The 18,072-nt window shown below is 43.6% G+C and overlaps 2 protein-coding genes across 2 annotated transcripts; one reads left to right on the forward strand and one right to left on the reverse strand.

The window, feature by feature from the left end:
- The first annotated feature begins 8 nt into the window (after nucleotides 1–8).
- On the forward strand, nucleotides 9–12,167 carry STKLD1 (serine/threonine kinase like domain containing 1). The gene is made up of 19 exons (XM_071453864.1): nucleotides 9–108; nucleotides 727–822; nucleotides 1,258–1,302; nucleotides 2,610–2,684; nucleotides 3,296–3,400; nucleotides 3,587–3,657; nucleotides 4,244–4,359; nucleotides 4,707–4,819; nucleotides 4,913–5,073; nucleotides 5,510–5,640; nucleotides 6,263–6,346; nucleotides 7,006–7,122; nucleotides 7,666–7,800; nucleotides 8,678–8,806; nucleotides 9,622–9,759; nucleotides 10,329–10,457; nucleotides 10,734–10,871; nucleotides 11,196–11,275; nucleotides 12,105–12,167. The coding sequence occupies exons 1-19, from the start codon at nucleotides 94–96 to the stop codon at nucleotides 12,165–12,167; spliced, it is 1,941 nt and encodes a 646-aa protein (XP_071309965.1). The 5' UTR covers nucleotides 9–93.
- Nucleotides 12,168–12,253: 86 nt separating this feature from the next.
- Nucleotides 12,254–17,703, reverse strand: REXO4 (REX4 homolog, 3'-5' exonuclease). The gene is made up of 8 exons (XM_071453863.1): nucleotides 16,767–17,703; nucleotides 15,975–16,333; nucleotides 15,540–15,692; nucleotides 14,635–14,828; nucleotides 14,096–14,184; nucleotides 13,752–13,826; nucleotides 13,428–13,502; nucleotides 12,254–12,822 (listed from the first exon to the last, which is right to left on the reverse strand). Exons 1-8 carry the CDS (start codon nucleotides 16,959–16,961, stop codon nucleotides 12,721–12,723), a joined length of 1,242 nt encoding a protein of 413 aa, XP_071309964.1. The 5' UTR covers nucleotides 16,962–17,703; the 3' UTR covers nucleotides 12,254–12,720.
- Between the last annotated feature and the right edge of the window lie 369 nt (nucleotides 17,704–18,072).

Raw genomic sequence — 18,072 nt, forward strand, 5'->3', positions numbered from 1 at the left:
CGCCCCCGCCGCACTCTTGTGTGAGAGGGGGTCTCACGCCCCCGGGGCCGCTGCCCCGCGGTCCTGGGTGGGAGGCCGGGCTGTGTCCCTGCCATGGAAAAATATGAGGTGCTGCCCTCAACTCAAGCTCTGCTTGGCAATAAGCAGCATTGTGGGGGTGTCAGTGGTGCTGGAGGGGTCTGTGTGGGCTACATGGCCCTGAGGGGGGGCCTGTGACCAGGGGACCTTGGGGACATGGTGTGGGTGGGTCTGAGTGGGTCAAGTGGCGCTGAAGGGGTTTATGAGGGGTCTGTGACCAGGGCAGGGGCTGTGGGTGCCCTTGCAGACATGGTGTGAGTGGCTCTGAGTGGGTAAAGTGGCGCTAGAGGGGCTTATGAGGGGTCCATGGCCCTGGGGATGGTGTGGGCACCCCTGGGAGCAGCACACAACCAAAGGAGGTGGGGATTGAGCGGCCCTGAGGTGTTCCATGGTCCTGGAGGGAGTTTGGGGGTGTTTCCAGCACAGGGAATGCCCTGAAGGGGAGGTGAGGGAAGGCCTGTGCTCTTCTCAGGGGCTGGGTGAAGGTGGGGGTGTCCCAAAGCCTGTGCTCCTCTCAGGAGCTGGGTGAAGGTGTCCCCCGTCCTGCCCTGGGGAGCTGCAGGTGTTTTCTGTGTGGAAGGGGTTTTTTTTTTTTGCCTCGGTTGTTCTGCCCTAGCTGAGCAGGTGCTCTGGGTGTGCCCTGTGCAGGTGCTGGAGCAGCTCCAGCCTGGGGCACTGGGCATGGTGCTGGTGGCTCAGCTGAGAACAGAGCAGGATGCCCAGAAGAAATATGCAATAAAACAGGTGAGCAGGTGGTTGCTACGAAAACAAAAGTGTGGCATGTTTGTTGTCTCCAGGGGCACGGTGATAGTAGCAAGAGAGACCCATGCTGGGCAGCTGAACTGCTGGATAAGAGCAGGCTTGCCTGTTACAGTGCTGCTTTTTGGGAAAATGGGAGATTCAGATCAGTTTAGTGGAATGTTGAGGCTCAAAGTGGGGAAAGGGCAGCAGCCTAGTGAGGTCCCCTCAGTGCTCTCAGCTCAGTGCAGAAACACTGTCTGTCACACACGTATTTTCAGCTCTGTTTTACCCATCTCCTGACACCAACACTGCCCCAAACACGAGGGATTTGACCTGTCATTGAAAATTGATGTCATTCGCACCTTGCTAAGAGTGTTCTGGCTTGAAGTTCCCTGATGTTTCTGTTACAATATCAGCCCTGTCTTTTGTTTGGTGCAGGTTGAATGCATTGACCAACACCAAGCAAATGTGGCCTTGAAGGAGGTATTGGTGCAGTCTTTTCTTTACTACTTCACTTACAAAGACCAAAGTCTTGGTAGAACCATGTCTTTTATCTGCAAGGATTAGCTGAGTAAATAAGTAAATCAGGTAGGACTATTTGTGGGGTGTGCTCTCTGCCCTCTGCTTGGGCTCAGGCCAGGGTTTTGTAGTAATTGTTGTTATTTATGGATGTGTAAATTCAAATGGATAGCTCTTCTCAGAGGATAGTTCCTTCTCAGACTTTTTATTTGTTTTGTGAAGCCAAAGGACAAAACTCATCCTTTTGGCCTTTAAGCTGAAGGAGAACCTTGGTCTCTTTGTAGTTTATTATTAATAACTCAATGTCTGGGTAACATATTTCATTATATGCCCATTTCTCAGAGTTGAACATTTTTATTGTGAATGATTTTCTCCCTTTGTTGTACCCTTTTTTATTTGGATGCAAACTTGTCATAATGCCTTGAGTAAGTAGCATCAGAAATTTTCTTAAAAGATCAAGAATGGTTTCAATAAAATAGTGGAATAGCACATGATGGATGAGTCTCCCAGTGCCCAGTATGCACGGCATCTGGAGTTGGAAAAGAAGGAGAATAAATGCCTGTGCAGATATTTTATCCTGGTCAGACCTTTCTGACCTCTTTCTGTACCAAATATTGCATTACCAGTAAAACTTGTTCAACTTTTTCTATTGAAATAAATATTGAATTACATCTATTAAAATAAATGCAGTTGTGCCATTTGGGAGCCTGGCTCTTTTTAGCTTTTTCTTTTGTGCCTGCACAGCTGCAAACACAACTACAGGAGAGTGACCTGAATTCTTTTTATCTTCCACATAATCAGCAAATTTGCTGAAGCAGTGAGGATTTGTTAGAGCCCTGCACACAGAAACCACCTTCAAGGAGATAAAAATATCTCCTGCCATTGTATTTGCTGAGGTTCAAGCTTGCATGGAGGTTACAGGAAATAATAGCTGCACTTGAAAAATCACCCTGACTTAGATTCTAAGAAATGTTTTCAGGTTAGGATGTTAGGAACTGAAGAAGGGGGTGGTTCACACATCATCTCCCTGTGGATCAGTTTCTATCTCTGTTTATATCTCACAAGGCTGTTGCAGTGCTGGGTGAAATATTTTCCTTCTTTCCACATTTGTGTATGCAAATATTTAACAGAGCTGGCACTTTGGAAGAGTTTGATCAGAAATGTGGCATGAACGAGTGAGGAACTGGCTTTGGGTGTTATTTACGGTCCTGTTAAAGGGAAGGACTGTGTAGCTATAGAAAGCTGTCTCTATTTTATCTTTTTCTGTGCAGGCAATGGATTTGCTAAAACTCTGCCATGTTAACATCTGTACTTACAAAGAATTGTTCCTGACTTGGAATAATGAGGTGAGAATGGAACAGGATCAGTTAAACTGGAATGTGTGGTTGATGTTCTGGGCACACGAGCCTGTTCACAGATTTAAATTTGGGATCATTGGGGTGAGATGCTAAAAAATAAGGGGTTTTTTATTTGAAACAATCCTGATTTTTTTCTTTGGCTCCTGAATACCCACACTAAAAAGCTGTGAATATGTATGGATTGGAGTCCATCACATGGCAGACTCCAGATTCTGATGGGAATTAGTGTGCAATTCTGATTTTCATGCCTGCATGAAAACCATTCTATAGGGGACCACAAGAAGCTGAAAGCCCTGATTTACTTATTGGCAGATTTTCTTCAGTGCTTGGACAGAACCTTTGATGATTTTATGGATGTATTATTTGATTTGAATCATCCTATACAGCTTCAGATAAGATGCTTGATAGTGGTGGTTTGTTTTACTTGCCAAAACAATAAGCATGCTGTATTTTTCATGAAAGAAATTAAATGTTGTCTCTTCTGTGAGAGAATAATCATCTCAGAACCCTTTTGTACTGTCAACATCACACCCAGCAGTTTGGTTTGTCTCTGTTACCTGCAAACAATTCAGGAATTTTGGTGCAATGTTTTATTGCAGGTCTCATCTCTGTTCCTCTGCCTGGTAATGCAGCACTCAGGCCAAGGAGATCTCTCAGCTCTAATCAGGGAAAAGAGGCAGAAGTCAGAAAAGATATCAAACATGGTAAAAAGTACAGAAGAGGCACCTGTTTGAACTGAGAGACTTGTTGCTTTTATGGTATTCCTTCTTTCTGAAAATCCTCCCTAAAGCCTTCAAAGCACAGGAGGGTGGTTTTCAAAACTCACTTCTGAAAGATATTTGGAAGTTCCTCTGTTTGTGTTACACTTTCATGTCTGTTTCCCTCCACAGGTGGTTCAGAAGTTCCTGGGACAGATGGTGGATGCTTTGTTTTACATACACAAACAAAATATTTGGCACAGGTGAGCAGAAATCTCATTTTCTTTGACAGGCTCCTGTTCTTTGCAGTGTTGGTTCAGCAGTGCTCAGAGCCAGGGAATTTTACTCTTCCAAAAGGAGAAGTAGGGGGTAGAATTTCCAGACTTTAGATTAGTTTTTTTTTTTTTTTTTTACTTCTGAAGTTACCTATTTCCTGAGTTTTGTCTGGAGTACTCATTTGATTGAAGTATTATCTCCTGGGGTTTTTGGGGTTTTTTTGGCTATTTAAAAAATTTGTCCATCTCTTTAAATGGTCACATTTTGGTGGCTGTGATGGACAAAGTTTGTGTATCTGAATAAGAGACAAGCATTCCATGCTCAGATCATTTTGTGTCCCAAGCACAATTTTAAAGTATTTAGAGAGGAAAATAATTGTATTTTGGTTGATTATCACTTGTATATTAAAAAAAAAAACAAAAACAACAAAACACAAGAAAACACAAACAAAAAATTCCCCACCCCCACAAAAACCCCAAACCAAACCTTCTGAGGGCTAAAGATGCAGGGAATTTGTAATTAGATGTGATTAGACTCTAATTTCACAGGCTGACAGAAATATTTGTGTTGCAGAAATCTGAAGCCATCAAACATCCTGGTGACTGGTGAACCATCCTTCATGCTGAGTGACTTCAGCACTGAAACACTTATGAGTGATGAGCTGAAATGGAAAATCAGAGTGGAAGAAGGTAGACATTTGTTTTGGTATTTTTTCTTTCCTACTATATTTTTATAAGATTTCAGTTGTGGTGGATATTTTTAGTCCTCAGAGAAAAATTAGGAAAGAGGAGGAAGTTCTCTTCCCTCTCCTTTCTCTGCATTAAGCTATTTGCCTTCTAAATAGGATTTTCATAGGCACTTGTCTGCAGCATTAATTGTGCTCACAAGTGAAAAATGTAGAGATGTGTGTGAGTTTCTGCAATCAATACACTTGGAATCCTTTTTAGCTTTGTCCTCAGGAATATCTTAGAGAAATATTCATTAGTTACAGTGTTTTGTAGTTTTTGGAAGCACAATGTGATTCCTGTTTCTACAGAAAGCAAGTCTTGGATGGCTCCAGAAACATTTGGGTTTTCTTTCACTGAGAAATCTGACATCTGGTCCCTGGGCTGTGTCCTCCTTGATATGATGAGCTGCTTTGTTCTGAATGTGTGTAAGAATGATTTATTAGGGATTTGAAGGGTCCTGGGCTCATCAGGAGATCTGAGTGTGTGGGGCTCTCTGACACTGTGCTCTTCCCAGGCAGAAGAGATAAAATCCTTACTGCAGGGAATCAGAGGGGACAGCAGCTGCCTTGAGAGAGTCCTGACCCTGATGCAGGATGGAGAAAGAAACTATTTGCCTTTCTTTCCACTTTTATTGATGATGCTGCAGATTGAGCCCAGCATGAGGCCCACAGCAAGGTGAGTTCTGGCTGCCTTCCCTTGATTTATTTTGTCCTAAACCCCTCCTACCTCCACAAATTGGGAATGTTCACTGCTGTTGGAAAGGGTTAACATTGCTTATCCTCCTGCCTCAACAAATTGAATTATTAAAGACTTGATGTTCCTTCAGAGTGGACACTGAGATGCACAGGTGTCCCTTTTTGCAGTTATATCATAAATTCATGTTATACACAATTTTATGGGTCTGAACTTGACACCTAAGCATGGCTTGTGCAATGTGAGCTCTTTCTTGAGCTTGTTGGAAGTAAATTGTTTAAGTTCTGTCAAAAATAATCTAGTCTAGAAGTAATATTGGTTTTTTTATATCAAAATGAAACAATGTCTGTAGATTTCTTTCTTTTCTAACTTACCAGTCCTAACTCACTGGTGCTGCTTTTGTCTCTCAAAATTCCAGGGATCTGGTCACTGATCCATTTGTTGGGAAATGCCTGACTTTTGCTGGGGACATCTCAATAAAACTGAAGAAGTCTCTGCCTCCCACAATAACAGATGAGCTCTTGCAGGGAGGAGTTGAAAGTGTTCTAGGTAATAAGAAGAATAAGATTAATGTAAAGGTGATTTTCACAGAAATAGACCCTTTTAGTCAGGATGTATTCTAATTGGAAATGAATTCTTGGCCACTCATTTTACCTGCAATAGAATGGGATACTCTTTGGGGGAGCAAGGATCACTATGCAACTTTTCCTCTAAATTCCTAAGGTTCTCAGCCATTCCTACAGCAAAGGTTAAACAGGGTCAGAGGTCATTCCACAGAAAATTTGGGAGCTCCACTTTTTGTTTGCATTGTAACATGTTTGCTGATTCATGCCACAAGGGATCTGCTCCATTATTTTCCTTCTAAGTAAGGAAGCTGTTATTTTCATCTGAAAAATCTATTGGAATAATGCATTTAAAGCTCCTATCCCTGCTGATTTAATATTCCAACAGGTCCCCAAAAAATATATATATAATGCCAAATACATTGTGAATCACAACTTGGTAATATTGAAATGTTTAATGAGTTGGGGGGAAAACTCTCTTTTCATCAATCCCAAATTTCATTATTTCCATTCATATGAATTCACATCTTGCACAAAGCAGAGACAATCTGAGTGCTTTGTGCAAGTGTTTGTGTGGAATGGTTGGAAGAATTTCCCTGCTTTCTCAGCATTCATGCAGGCTTCCTGGGATGTTGAAGAAGTCCAGGCTGAAGGCATTCAATACCTTGCCAGCTTTGTAGAGGATAAAACTGGTAAGGCACTATTTGATCTATTTATTTATTTATTCTGCTCCTTCCTTACATTTTGAGATAATAGGAAGAGGAAAACATTTCTAATGCCCACAAATGAGAATGAAATTGCTCTCTTCCTATTTCTGCAGGCCAGTAGTGATGGGATTGTGGTAGTACTTGTTCTGTACATGCTTTTGTTAACTAGCAGAGGGGTTTTTCTGGATAATAAAAATGGGCACTGGGGGAAAAAACCCTGTGATATTTGAATTGGCAACAAACTGACATTTGAGGAAGGTAATTTCCACAAGCCCTGGAATGATCTGGGGGTAATTCCTGAGGCTGCAAGGCTGGTAGAGCAAAAGGAAGCTCCACATGGCTAATTCCTGTGTCTGTGAAGCTCTGAGGGTGACAGCTGGGTATTTTCTCCCAGAAGCTGCACATTTTTCAAAAGAAGCTTTCAGATCAAGGTTCATAATTCAAAGCACTGTGTTAAATCAGTTATAAAATGCTCTGCCCTTTGACATTACATGAATGCTGGCATTGGCTTATGATGTTAAAACTCAGGGTTTTTCTTAGCTTTAATTGATAGGAGACATTTCCCACACAGATTAAAACAATTCACTCTGTTTTGTTCTCTTTGATTCAAGAGCCTTTCTCAAAGAATTTCTTTTCCCCCACAGCATTCCCCTATCTGCTAACATGCACAGAAGTGATCACTCTTGCCATGAAGGTTCACACAGATTCTCTGGATTTACAAGTAGAAGGCTGCACTTTATTGCTTGAAATTCTTAGTCAAGGTACAATTAAGATTTCCTCCTTCTGCTGGGTCTTGTAAAGATTACTGAACCCATTACCTGCTCAATTAACAATTTTAGGGGATGAATTTAAAGAACTAAAGGAATTGAAGCAGCTTTCAGAATTCTCATGGCCTTCCTTCAGGACTGGCACACAGCAATTCTGTGCTAAGAGTTAATTTTAAATATAGGTTCTAATCTTGTCCAACCAAGTTTTCATGTCATGTGGAGTGTTGCTAGAGGGCATAAATAAGACTCTTGTTGTTTTGGTGTTTACATTTTAAACCATAAAAGTGGTTTTGGGTCTCCTGTGTGGTCCCTGCTGTCGCTTTCATGGCAATTTACCCCAAAACCACCTGATGATATGAGCTTAAAAATGCTAAGAATTGAGTTTCAGAAAATTAACGTCTAAAGTAACTTTAGCTTATTTTATGTGAAGAAATGCTGCTAATTGAATGTTTTGCTATGCTGATTGCAGGTCAGGGGGTTCAGATTTCATTCAAAACCACTGAAATCTTTGTTCTATTCCAATGTTTGTGGTGACAGCTCTGAAACAGGGGGTGATGATGGCCCTGGATGAGAGTGTGGCCAGCTGCCTGTTACACACAGTGAGGAAACATTCTGAAAATGAAGAGTTCCTTTCAATGCTCTGCACATTATTGATGATGGTTTCAGCCAGTGGTGGGTCACCTTGCTCATTCTTTGGGGAATCTTAATATTTTTTACTTTTTGAAACAAATCCAAGATATAATGCAGAACTTGTGATTTCACTGAGAGGTGTGGATGTCTGTGGGTAATTATTCATTTAATAGGGGTAATATTGGTAAGATTGAGCAGATAATGATAACAACCCTGAAAGTTTAAGATACAATGCTGAGGCTTCAGAGATTTACTCTAAAAGATACAATTCTGTATTTCCTCTTGGTTTGGAAACAAGTACAAACTCTGCAAATAGTAATGTTTGAGAAAATGAGGGCACAGAACCTGAATTCTATTTTGGACTCTGCTGTGATGAATTGAAACCATTCTCCCTAACTTCTCTGCTTTGTTCTCTTTTCTTCTGAACTTGTAATTGCTAAATATTTATAATATTTTTAGTTGTTTTCAGTGTCAGTTCAACAGTCATCAAGGACTGTTCTTAGAAATGGTTACAGTAGGATTTAGCAGCAAGGGGGAAATCTTCAAAAAAGTTATTACAAAGAGTCATGTCTAAGGCCAAACTATTTCTACCCAGCGTTTCCTAATTCTGAAGCTTAGTTTGAATCATTAAAATGGAAACAGGTAAAAAATTGTAATTTACACCCTCTCAGTTCCTTTCCTGCTCTGTGAACTCCCAGTCTGTGAGGAAGAAGGATGGCCAGGCATGCATTTGAAAGGATCAGATGTGTTAAGTGGATCTTGTTAAATAATTCGGTCTGTTCTCTTGCTTCCTTTTGTCCAGCTGATGGGCTCATGTTACCGCTCTGTTATCTCGGTTTAAACACGTTAGTGCTGCCTGTTTCCAGGCCAGCGAGTGGGTCAGAAATACCAGATTCTATAGAATTTCTGTGGTTTTCAGAAGTAGCTGCAGAGAACTTAAGGAAAGTTGGAATCATTCCAGACCTTCTGTCAATTTTGAGACGTTTTCTTCATAATGACAAGATCTGCTTCTCTTGCTGTGCTGTCCTCTGGAGTTTGGCTGTGAGTGGTGAGTAGGACACAGGAGTATTGTGCCTGCACTCATGTGATTGAAGGGCAGCAGGTATTGAGCCTAATTGGGTTCAGACATTCCTGTCGCTGGGATTGGATTTTCTCCCATTCTTGTTCCGGGAAAATAGGATGAGATGATCTTTAAGATTCCTTCCAACCCAAACCAATCTGATTTTGTGATTCTGGAGAGTTGTTTCCACAGCACTGCTACCATCACTTCATGATCCAGAGTTAGATAAAAACAAAAATTAATGTGGAGTTTTTTAGCAACCCTTTATGTGATAAAGTGTCAAACTTGAGCCGTTCAGGCCAAGATGTGACCTGTTTTCATATTTCCTGATTTGTTTGTGATGTGTTCTTGTGGAGGTGTGTGGTGTTCTGATCATCATGCAAGGCTGGAAGCACAGCTTGTGCACAGTTTCACCTGGTGTGTTTTATTCCCTCTGTGCAGCAAATTACCCATTGGATTTATGGGACAGCTGAATTTCCATCCTGCAGCCTGGATACTGTCAAAACTGTGGTTATTTCTGGAGGCTTCTTGCTGTGATCCCTATGCATAATTTAAATGACAAAGAACACTACTTCCTGCAGAAGTTCAGCTTTCTCCAATAAACAGAATTATTTATTAGCTCTGTAGCACTTGGTTTGGTTCTGTACATTTTTGATTCCTTCCCTCTGCTGCCCTCCAGACTAAAACAATGTTGCATTATTCCAATGCCAGCACCCATTAAGGTTTTACTCATATAATTTGACATACAATGATAACATGACTTCATTAAATAACTCTGCCTGGTGCATTTCCTTTCTGCTAAGGTAATTCAGAGGATAATGCAGACCAAGCAGTGCTGGCAAGTGCTCTCCCTGTCACCTCAGCAGTGCTTCAGGAGCACCTCCACAATGGAGTCGTTGCAGAGTCTGCCTGCTCAGCTCTGTGGGCACTGGCACTCCAAGGTGTGTGATCCCAGTTTCCCTGTTGTCCCTTGGGCATGGAAAAGGCTGGGATGTCCATGTGTCAGTGGTGACACTGCAATCCAGGCTGCTGGGCTGGAGAGGCTCTGCAGATGGCAGCAGAGTGAGGAACTTCATCCTCTCTGGGTTGCTCTTCCCTGCACTCGCTCTGTGGCTCCCTAATGAAGCCATTTTTGATGAGCTGTAGCAATTAAATCACCAGATACTGCTAATGGGGAGTCCACTGGTGGACAGCTAATTTGCTTGGTTGATTTGGAACAGTATTTCATGTTGAAAAAGAAATAATCTTTCACTATCATTTGCACTAAGGAACCCATCCTTGCAGTACTACTTTGTCTTATTTCTTCCTCATGCAACAGTATTGTCACATTTACCTATTGCCTGCCCTTGTGCCATCATTCCACTGGGAAAAGCTGAGCAAAACACTCTCAGCAATCTCATTTCTATTCCCCATTAGCAGAATAAGTTGAGTATTCAGGACTTTATTCTTCTGGCCTGAAGGATACTGAAATTTTGGGGTTTTTTTGTGTGTTTTGTTTTTTTCTTTAAAGGCTGCTTAGCTGACAGTGACTATGAGCCCACAGCAGCACTTCTGCTGGATGCACTCAGGATGAACCCAGAAAGAGCAAGGCTGGTGCAGAATGGCTGCCTGGCTTTAGCCAGCCTTGTGAGGCTCTCAGGTAACATTCAGCAGTTCTGCTTTAATTCATTACCAATCAGCTCCATCAACATGAAAACAATCATTAAAATCATTTCTGCCCTGCATGACAGTGTCAGCTGCATATCTGACCCTGAAGATATCTTCTACTTGTACAGAATTATGTTTCAGAATAGTTGTTGGGAGGACTGAAAATAATGGGCACAACTTGCTGCAAACGTGCCATGAGCCAGCTGCTGAGGGGGTGGGAAGCAGATGCTGCAGTCTGCAGCTCCAGCAGTGTTTGTCTTCCTTGCAGAAACTGCAGCTTTGGCAATTCTGCTGGACTCAAAGGGCAGTGGAACAGAGCTGATCAAAGAGGAATATCACCTTCATTCCCACCAGCCAGGGGTGGCAGAGGCTCTGTGCCTGCTGATGAACGAGATGGTTCAGTATGGTGAGATGGCTGCTGCTGCTGCTGCCACTTGTTGAGTGTCCTCCTCTCTCCCAGCCCCAAAATCAGTAAAACCACAACAGCAGCTCTCAGGGACATGTTAGCTGCTCTCAGGAAAGACTTTATGTCTGAGAAAATTGCATTCATCCTCCTGAGAATTCACTCCACTTGTTCCAAACAAATACCACTCTGATGGTAAAACATTTTAACTTCATTTTCTCTTGCCTCCTCCTTGTGTAGCTCTGTCCTTTCCCTGTGCTCCTTCAGCTCTTGCTCCACTGGCAGTTGTGCTGTAATCATAAATTTTCTTGTTCATTGGCACTGCAGATGACGTTATGCTGAATATGAGGTCCCAGAAAATGGAAAAGCTGCTGTCTGAAATAAAACTCCAGTTTCCATTTAGCACGGTATGGAGAAGTCTCTGTGATAATAAAATAAATCAGCATATTATTTCTGGTGAGGGATTTGATCATAGTGCAGAAATTTAGAGAATTAGCTGCATGTGGAGTGAAGAGTGAGTTTGGAAGCATAGTTCTAATTACTGAGAACAAATGGTTGAAATTTGTTTTTCTTGTTGTTGTTAATACTGAAATTAAAAAAAATGTTCTGGTCTCTTGCAACATTACATTAATTTATTACAGTCCTCATGCTAAACCAGGCTGAAGTTTACAGGAATAAAGCCATAAGTATATTACATCCAATTTATTTTTGGTTTGGAAACGGCATTGTTAACAAATAAAAAAAAAAAAACCCAAAAAAACTCCAACAAAATATTTCTGACAGTTTGTGGAAAAATTTAACTTACATTGAATTTCACCAAGTAGTCACTGAAAAAAAAAAAAAGAAAAAAACCAGCAAAGTTATCAGAGCTATTTAATGTGTTACACTAATATTTCTTCTGCAATGGCTTGCTGGCAAGAAACCAATAATTAGGTTTGTTCATCAAGCCAATAAAACTGGCTAGTCTTAATTTTGCTGATTTTAGTTATGTATTTACAGAATTGTTTCCAAAGACAGTCACAAACTGTTCATTGCCTGCACCCCTAAAATTCACACTGCAGCCACAAGGTAGCACAGAAAAAAATAATCACAGAAGGGGAGAAAGCTCCCTCTCCTGTTGTAACAGCAGCCACTTCAAAGACCTGTGTTAGACACATTGTTTTTATTAATAAATGAATACAAAAATAAGTGGAGCAACAAGGTAATCTGTCTGACAATTCTCACCGTTCCCTTCAGGAGATTCAGACCCTGGTGGATGCAACACTTTCGAAACTGAGGAAGGAAAAATGCTTTGTCTGAGAACAAGACTTGGCCACTGCTGGATACAAAAGCCTGGATCCTCCATAGATTCTTCTCACCAGAAAAAAAGAATACTGGGCTATTAATAATATACAAACAGGTATTTATTGATGGTTTGGGTACCACAACTGTGTAACTAACAGCAATAATTAAGAATTCACCTTGCAGTAGACCTCACTTTGTGGGCCTCAACATACTTGAAATAAAGATTTGAATCCCTGGAGTTTTGACAAAGCAATGACAGTTTCTTCCTCCATCTATCATAATTTAATTTTTTTAGCTTATTCAGTGTCTATTTCTGTTGAAGAAATTTAACTGATGAAGTTCTTCCCAACTGCAGGCATTTAGGCATTTGTTACAAAGGTTGTTTGAGCACAGTAGCAGGCATCAGGCACAGGGAAACCAGCAGCATTCCTGTACTTCCAGGTTATTGTAGCATTGTCTTTGGATGGATTTTATGAAGTAGCTGCTGTCAGTTCTGACTTATCTCCAAATTTGGAATGTGACATCAAACCAGCAAATGCTGCAGATGAAAGATTCTGCCCTGTGTTTTTTAAGTTTTACAATTTTTCTTGTTAGTTTTGTTCTTAACAGCAGCTTCCCACTTCTTTTTCTCCAGGGTGTAAAGTCTCATAGCTGCTTGTGCATCCTGGATCTGAGAGAGAACAGACCAGACAAGGATGTGAGATAATAAACAGCTAAATCTTCCATCATTTTCATACATCCTTCCAATTAACATTTCATGATCTCTTTTTACATGTAGGCTCAGTGCCTAGGGAAGGGGATAAATGGTGTATTTAGAGCCCAGGGCCACCACAAGGCTGTGTATTTCTGATTGTTACTTGGAAAGTCTTAAGAGAATTTTGTCATTGATACAATATCTGTGAGCTCCCCTCCCAGTTTTGCTTCCCCAGTTCATTCCTCTTTTCCATCCTCCTGCCCACTGAAATAAAGGATCTGCTGAGGTTCAGCTGTAGCCTCTCCCACTGTTTACCAATCCTGCCACAGTGCACAATGCTGCTTTAGGTTAAGCAGATCTTGATCATTGCCTTTCCCCCTGGGAATTTTAACAAGAATTCAGAGTTAAGAAGTTGACTTGTGCAGAAGTTGTTTGTGAAATGAATGAACAGTGAGCAAGCTGAGATGACAATCTCACTGCTGCTGCAGTCCAAGCAGAACTTGCTGAGTTCCACTGGATGCAGGCACAGCACTGGGGACTGAACCAGGAGCCAGAGCTGCCTGTTCTGAGCAGGTACCTACCGAGCAGTGCTCTGCTGTCTGCACCTGGACATTGAGCAGCTTCTCACAGAGCAGCTTCAGGGATGGCCTGGAGCTCTGGGGACAGAACAGATCATAAACCATGCTGTCTCACAGGACTCGAAATAACAGAGATGGGTGTTATATAGAAATGTGGTCCTCAAAGAATAGCACATCTTAGTCTCTGCTGGTGAAATACCAGGAATAAATGAATTAGGAGATTTGAGTGTGCATAGGTAGGAAAGAAGGAACAAGGTGAGGTAAAAGCAAGCACAGGAGTGAGTCAGCAGCTCTGGAGTCTGTTAACTGAGCACCACCTTCTCTTACCTCGACTCTCTGTTTGAAAGGTTTGTATCTCTGTGTGTCCCTGATCTTCTTGTGAGGGTGATCAAGAAGTAGGACCTGGAAGAAATGACATTTTCAGTCCAAAATGTGTTATTGCATGAAACTTTACAGAGCTGAATGTGCAGCTGCCCATTGTTTCCTCCCATCCATTGTAAGAGACACTTAAAAGCCACGAAAGGACAAGACCCAGGGCTGGGCAGGGCTGCATTCAGGAGGTCTCCAGGAGCTCAGATGTGCTCCTTTGATCCAGAATGATGGATCAGAAACTCCATTTTCAGTGTCCCTTGATCCAGAATGATGGATCAGAAAGTTCATGTTCAGTGTACCTTTAGGTCATTCCGTAGGGCGTGTCCAACTAAAATCCTTCCCTGCAGGATCTCAGCCACCTCCTTCTGAACCGTTTTAAAGTCTTCACCTAAAAATGCCACACAAGGAAACACTTTCCATGAGCAACCATTGCATCTTTTCTGGGAAGGAACTGATCCTTGGGACTGTTATTATTGTAAAGTATACTGAATCTCTGCTTGCTAGAGCATAGAGAATTCCATAAAGAGAAAATAAAATGATTTTTTTATACTATGTTCCACCAATTAATTCCTTCAAGGGTATAGAGAACTCTACAAAGAGCACAGCATGAAAAGAAAATGATTTTTTTTTTACACCATATTCCACCAGTTAATTCCTTCAAAGGTGTTAGTGATCACTGTATAAAAACACTTCTTCCCACAATTTTTCTTAGCATTAAGTTAAATCAAATCTCAGCACTTTGTTTTCCCAAATTAGGTCTCAAACTGTTCCAAGCTCAGCCAATGAGGCTTCTGTGACAACCCACTGAACTCTCCCTCTTTGGGGGGACCCCTGGTACCTGAGTTTATGTTCTGAGGCCGGATGCCACTGACAGCTGTCCTGTAGTCTGTCACCTTCTCTGTGGGCTTGACATACTTGTCATAAACACACTTGCCAAACTGGTTGACGATGGACACCCGAGCCAGGATGCTGTCCTCGCCCTTGGGGCCCACCCCCACCATCTCACAGTCCATGGCCACGGCCCTGGTCAGCCTGGAAGGCAAAGGGACACCTTGGGGACACCTCTGCAGGAGCTGACAAGGGTCACACCTTGATGTGAGCAGGGCAAAGCCTGGCAGCAGAGGCAGGGAGATGTCAGCTCCCTGTGCAGGTCAGTTATCAGAAGCCAGTCTGATATTATTGTTATTGTTTAATTGAAGGGATGGGACTACAGTCAGGTTAAAAACAATTTACTGTTCAAATAAACATTAGTCTCAGAGGCTGTGAGATTTAGGAGAGTAAGTAATCAGTTATAGCTAAGGAGTAGTTATAAATTCTTTGTTACAAGACAATATATAACTTTCTAATCTAACAGACAGTTGCTACAAAGTTTATTTTACTTTTCTATTGCTTATTTCTACTGCACTGTGTACACTTTTATCTAATGGGCTATTATGTACATGTACACAGATATTTCTGTTATAACTTCTAAAATCTTAGCTTACTTTGTACAATTACACCCTGACATTATAAACCCTTCACTATTTTATTAATACAGTTTTTTACTTACTTAAGGTATACTCTTACTTACAACTATAGAAACATGAGTTTATGATTTTTCTGCTTAATGTCTGTGTACTTTATTTTTACATCAATCTAAGCTGCTTCTAAGGTTGCAGATCAAACCTTTCACTGTCTCTGGAAGTTTCTATCTCCCCATTCCTCACACTCTCATTCCATCCTTCCCCCTGCAATGTCACTCACCCATCAAAAGCCTTTTCCTTAACCAGCACCTGCTCCACAGACTGGCATTGCTCTGTTTCAAGCCCCAGGTTCCTTCTGGCAATTTTTGCTGCTTCAGGTCCTAGTGCTGCTTCAATATCTTTGGGATCAACATCATCAAACCAGATGTCAGCCCTAGGAAGAACAGATTTAATTACATTTAACACTCTCAAAGCAATCTGGTATCTGTTGTACAAAAAGTATGTTTACTTTTAAAACCAAGAGATAAACCCTGTGAAAATTAAGTCTATGACTGGTACCTCTGCAGGTTTCTTGCTGTGTCTGAGGAGTTGGGGCAAAATGTTCCTTATTTCTTTCAGAATTTAGTCTGGAAAAGTGCAGCTGTTTGGAATGTACCTCTCTGTGCTCCTCCCCAAATAAATATTCACATCCAGGGCTGCTGCCTGAAATACTCACTCTTTGGGCTGCTGCTCCACGTGTTCCTCAGCTTTCCTCCTCTTGTGTTTCAGCTCATCCTTCTCCTTCACAACAATGCCATTTTCCTTTTTTTCTTTGCTGCCTTTCCCATTGCTTTTGGTGCCATTTAAGTTCTTATTTGCTGTAACCCCCTTGGATTCTGGCTTGGCCAAAGGAGGACAGGCTTTAGCAGCACCATTGTCCATTTTATTTGTGGATTTGGCCTTTCCCACATTCCCATTCCCATTGACTGCTGGGACTTCTGGGCTTTTGGCTGCTTTGAGTGGCTGCTTCTTTTTGGTGTCTGTTTGACCAGTGGAGATGGGCTTCTTGGAGTTATTTGCCTTTTGTTTCAGCAGCTAAAATGACATTAAACAAAAAACAAAACAAAACAAAAAGATAAAGAGCTTGGAAAAGAGAAGGCTTTAGAGTGACCTAATTGTGTCCTTCCAGTACCTAAAAGAAGCCTTCAGGAAAGGGGGAGAGGGACTATTGACAAGACCCTGGAGTGACAGGACAAAGAGAATGACTTCAAGCACTGTTAGATGGATTTTGGGAAGAAATTCTTCTCAGTGAGAGTGGGGAGGTGCTGGCACAGGGTGCCCAGAGCAGCTGAGGCTGCCCCTGGATCCCTGCAGTGCCCAAGGCCGGGCTGGACATTGGGGTTTGCTGGGACAGGGGAAGGTGTCCCTGCCCCGTGGAGCTGCATTCAGGCACTGCCAGCATGGCCCCGCTGCTTCCCTGTCCCAGCTCCCCGGGGCTGTCCCCACCGCATCCCCCGGTCCCCCTCACCTCCTGCAGCGCCTTCCAGTTGGAGGAGAACTCCTGCGGATTGCGAGGGGGACCCACAGCCGCCATGCCGGGGCCTTTGGAGGCGGCCGCCGCTTCCCCGAGGGCCTTCCTCTTCTTCCTCTTCTTCTTGCTCTTCCCGCGGGCCACGCCGCTCGGCCCCGCCACCTGCGGCTCCGCTGGGCTCTGCTTGGCCATGCGGGCCTCAGCGGGGTGGGACCGGGACCGGGACCGAGACCGAGACCGGGAGCGGGATCAGGGTACAGAGAGTCGCACCCGGGCCGGCGCTACCGCAGGGGGACCGGCACAGCGCCGCACCACCCCGCCGGGAAACGCCGGCCCGCGCTTGGGTTCCGGGGCGGAGGGGGGGCGGTTCCGTGGTTCCGGGGCTGGGGGTCGCGGGGTGACCCCCACCCCACACGGGTGTGTCCGCAGGGCCACACGGCCCCCGAGCCGCCCCTTGGCCCGCCGGGGCTGGCGCACAATCCGGAGAAGCCGCGGTCATTGCGCAAGGGCGGCCGCGCTCCAGCGGCCGGCGCGGCCGCGTCCCCCGCGGGCCCGCTCGCAGCGTGTTTGCTCAGGGGCTGTTTGCTCAGACGCTGCTTCTGCTCTTCCCTTCCGCTCCACGTTAGGCCTCGGGCCGAAATCTCTCGGTGTTCGGCTGGGAGAGCTCGGCTCGTCCGGCATGACCGTCAGCTTGGCGCTGCGGGCGCTCGCCGTGCTCCCGCTGGGGCTGTGCTGGCTCCCTGAGGTGAGTCTGACCTCGCAATGGCCCTTCCAGGAACGCTGCCGGCCTTCTAAGAAAAGCTAAAAGAAAAAAAAAAAGAAAAAGAAGAGGAGACGACGCGGTTCTAAGCCAAGCTCCGTCCGAGCTCGCTAATAACGAAGATAATGTGCAGCCCCTGCTCAGCCATGAGGGTTTGGCACTGGGGCTGCTGAGCTGTTCGCTGGCGTTCCTTCCAGCTCGGCTCCAGCGAAGGGAGAGCCTCATGTCCATTTGTTTTTGCTCTTCTTCTTCCTCTTGCAGAAATTCCTGGGCGCTCTGGATGCGGGAGATGTTCTGTCTTACTTTGGAACCAGCTCAGTGGCTGATGGTATGCAGGGCTCAGTGTCCCTCGGTTTAGAGCACGTCTGGCCCTTGGGTTCTAACCCTGTGTGGCTGGAAGTGCAGAGAACACTGATTAACAACCCCTGAAATTACCAGCTATTGGGGTTTCTGAGTCCCAGTGCAAGTGAGACAATTGGGGTTTCAGTGTGAGTGGATAGAGAGATGTGTCAGAGCTTCAGATCTGCTCAAGGAGATGTGCTC

Source organism: Agelaius tricolor, unplaced genomic scaffold, assembly GCF_023055355.1.
Source record: "Agelaius tricolor isolate 1412-34295 unplaced genomic scaffold, bAgeTri1.0.p SCAF_38, whole genome shotgun sequence".
Lineage (NCBI taxonomy): Eukaryota > Metazoa > Chordata > Aves > Passeriformes > Icteridae > Agelaius > Agelaius tricolor.

Coding starts and splice junctions, on each gene's coding strand:
- REXO4 (XM_071453863.1), bottom strand. CDS start 16,961: ATGGCCAAGCAGAGCCCAGCGGAGCCGCAGGTGGCGGGGCCGAGCGGC. Junction 14,185..14,634: donor GCCTCAGAACATAAACTCAG/GTACCAGGGGTC, acceptor TGGCATTTTTAG/GTGAAGACTTTAAAACGGTT. Junction 13,827..14,095: donor CCCTACGGAATGACCTAAAG/GTACACTGAACA, acceptor CATTTCTTCCAG/GTCCTACTTCTTGATCACCC.
- STKLD1 (XM_071453864.1), top strand. Junction 3,401..3,586: donor CAGAAAAGATATCAAACATG/GTAAAAAGTACA, acceptor TTCCCTCCACAG/GTGGTTCAGAAGTTCCTGGG. Junction 6,347..7,005: donor CTTTGTAGAGGATAAAACTG/GTAAGGCACTAT, acceptor TTTCCCCCACAG/CATTCCCCTATCTGCTAACA.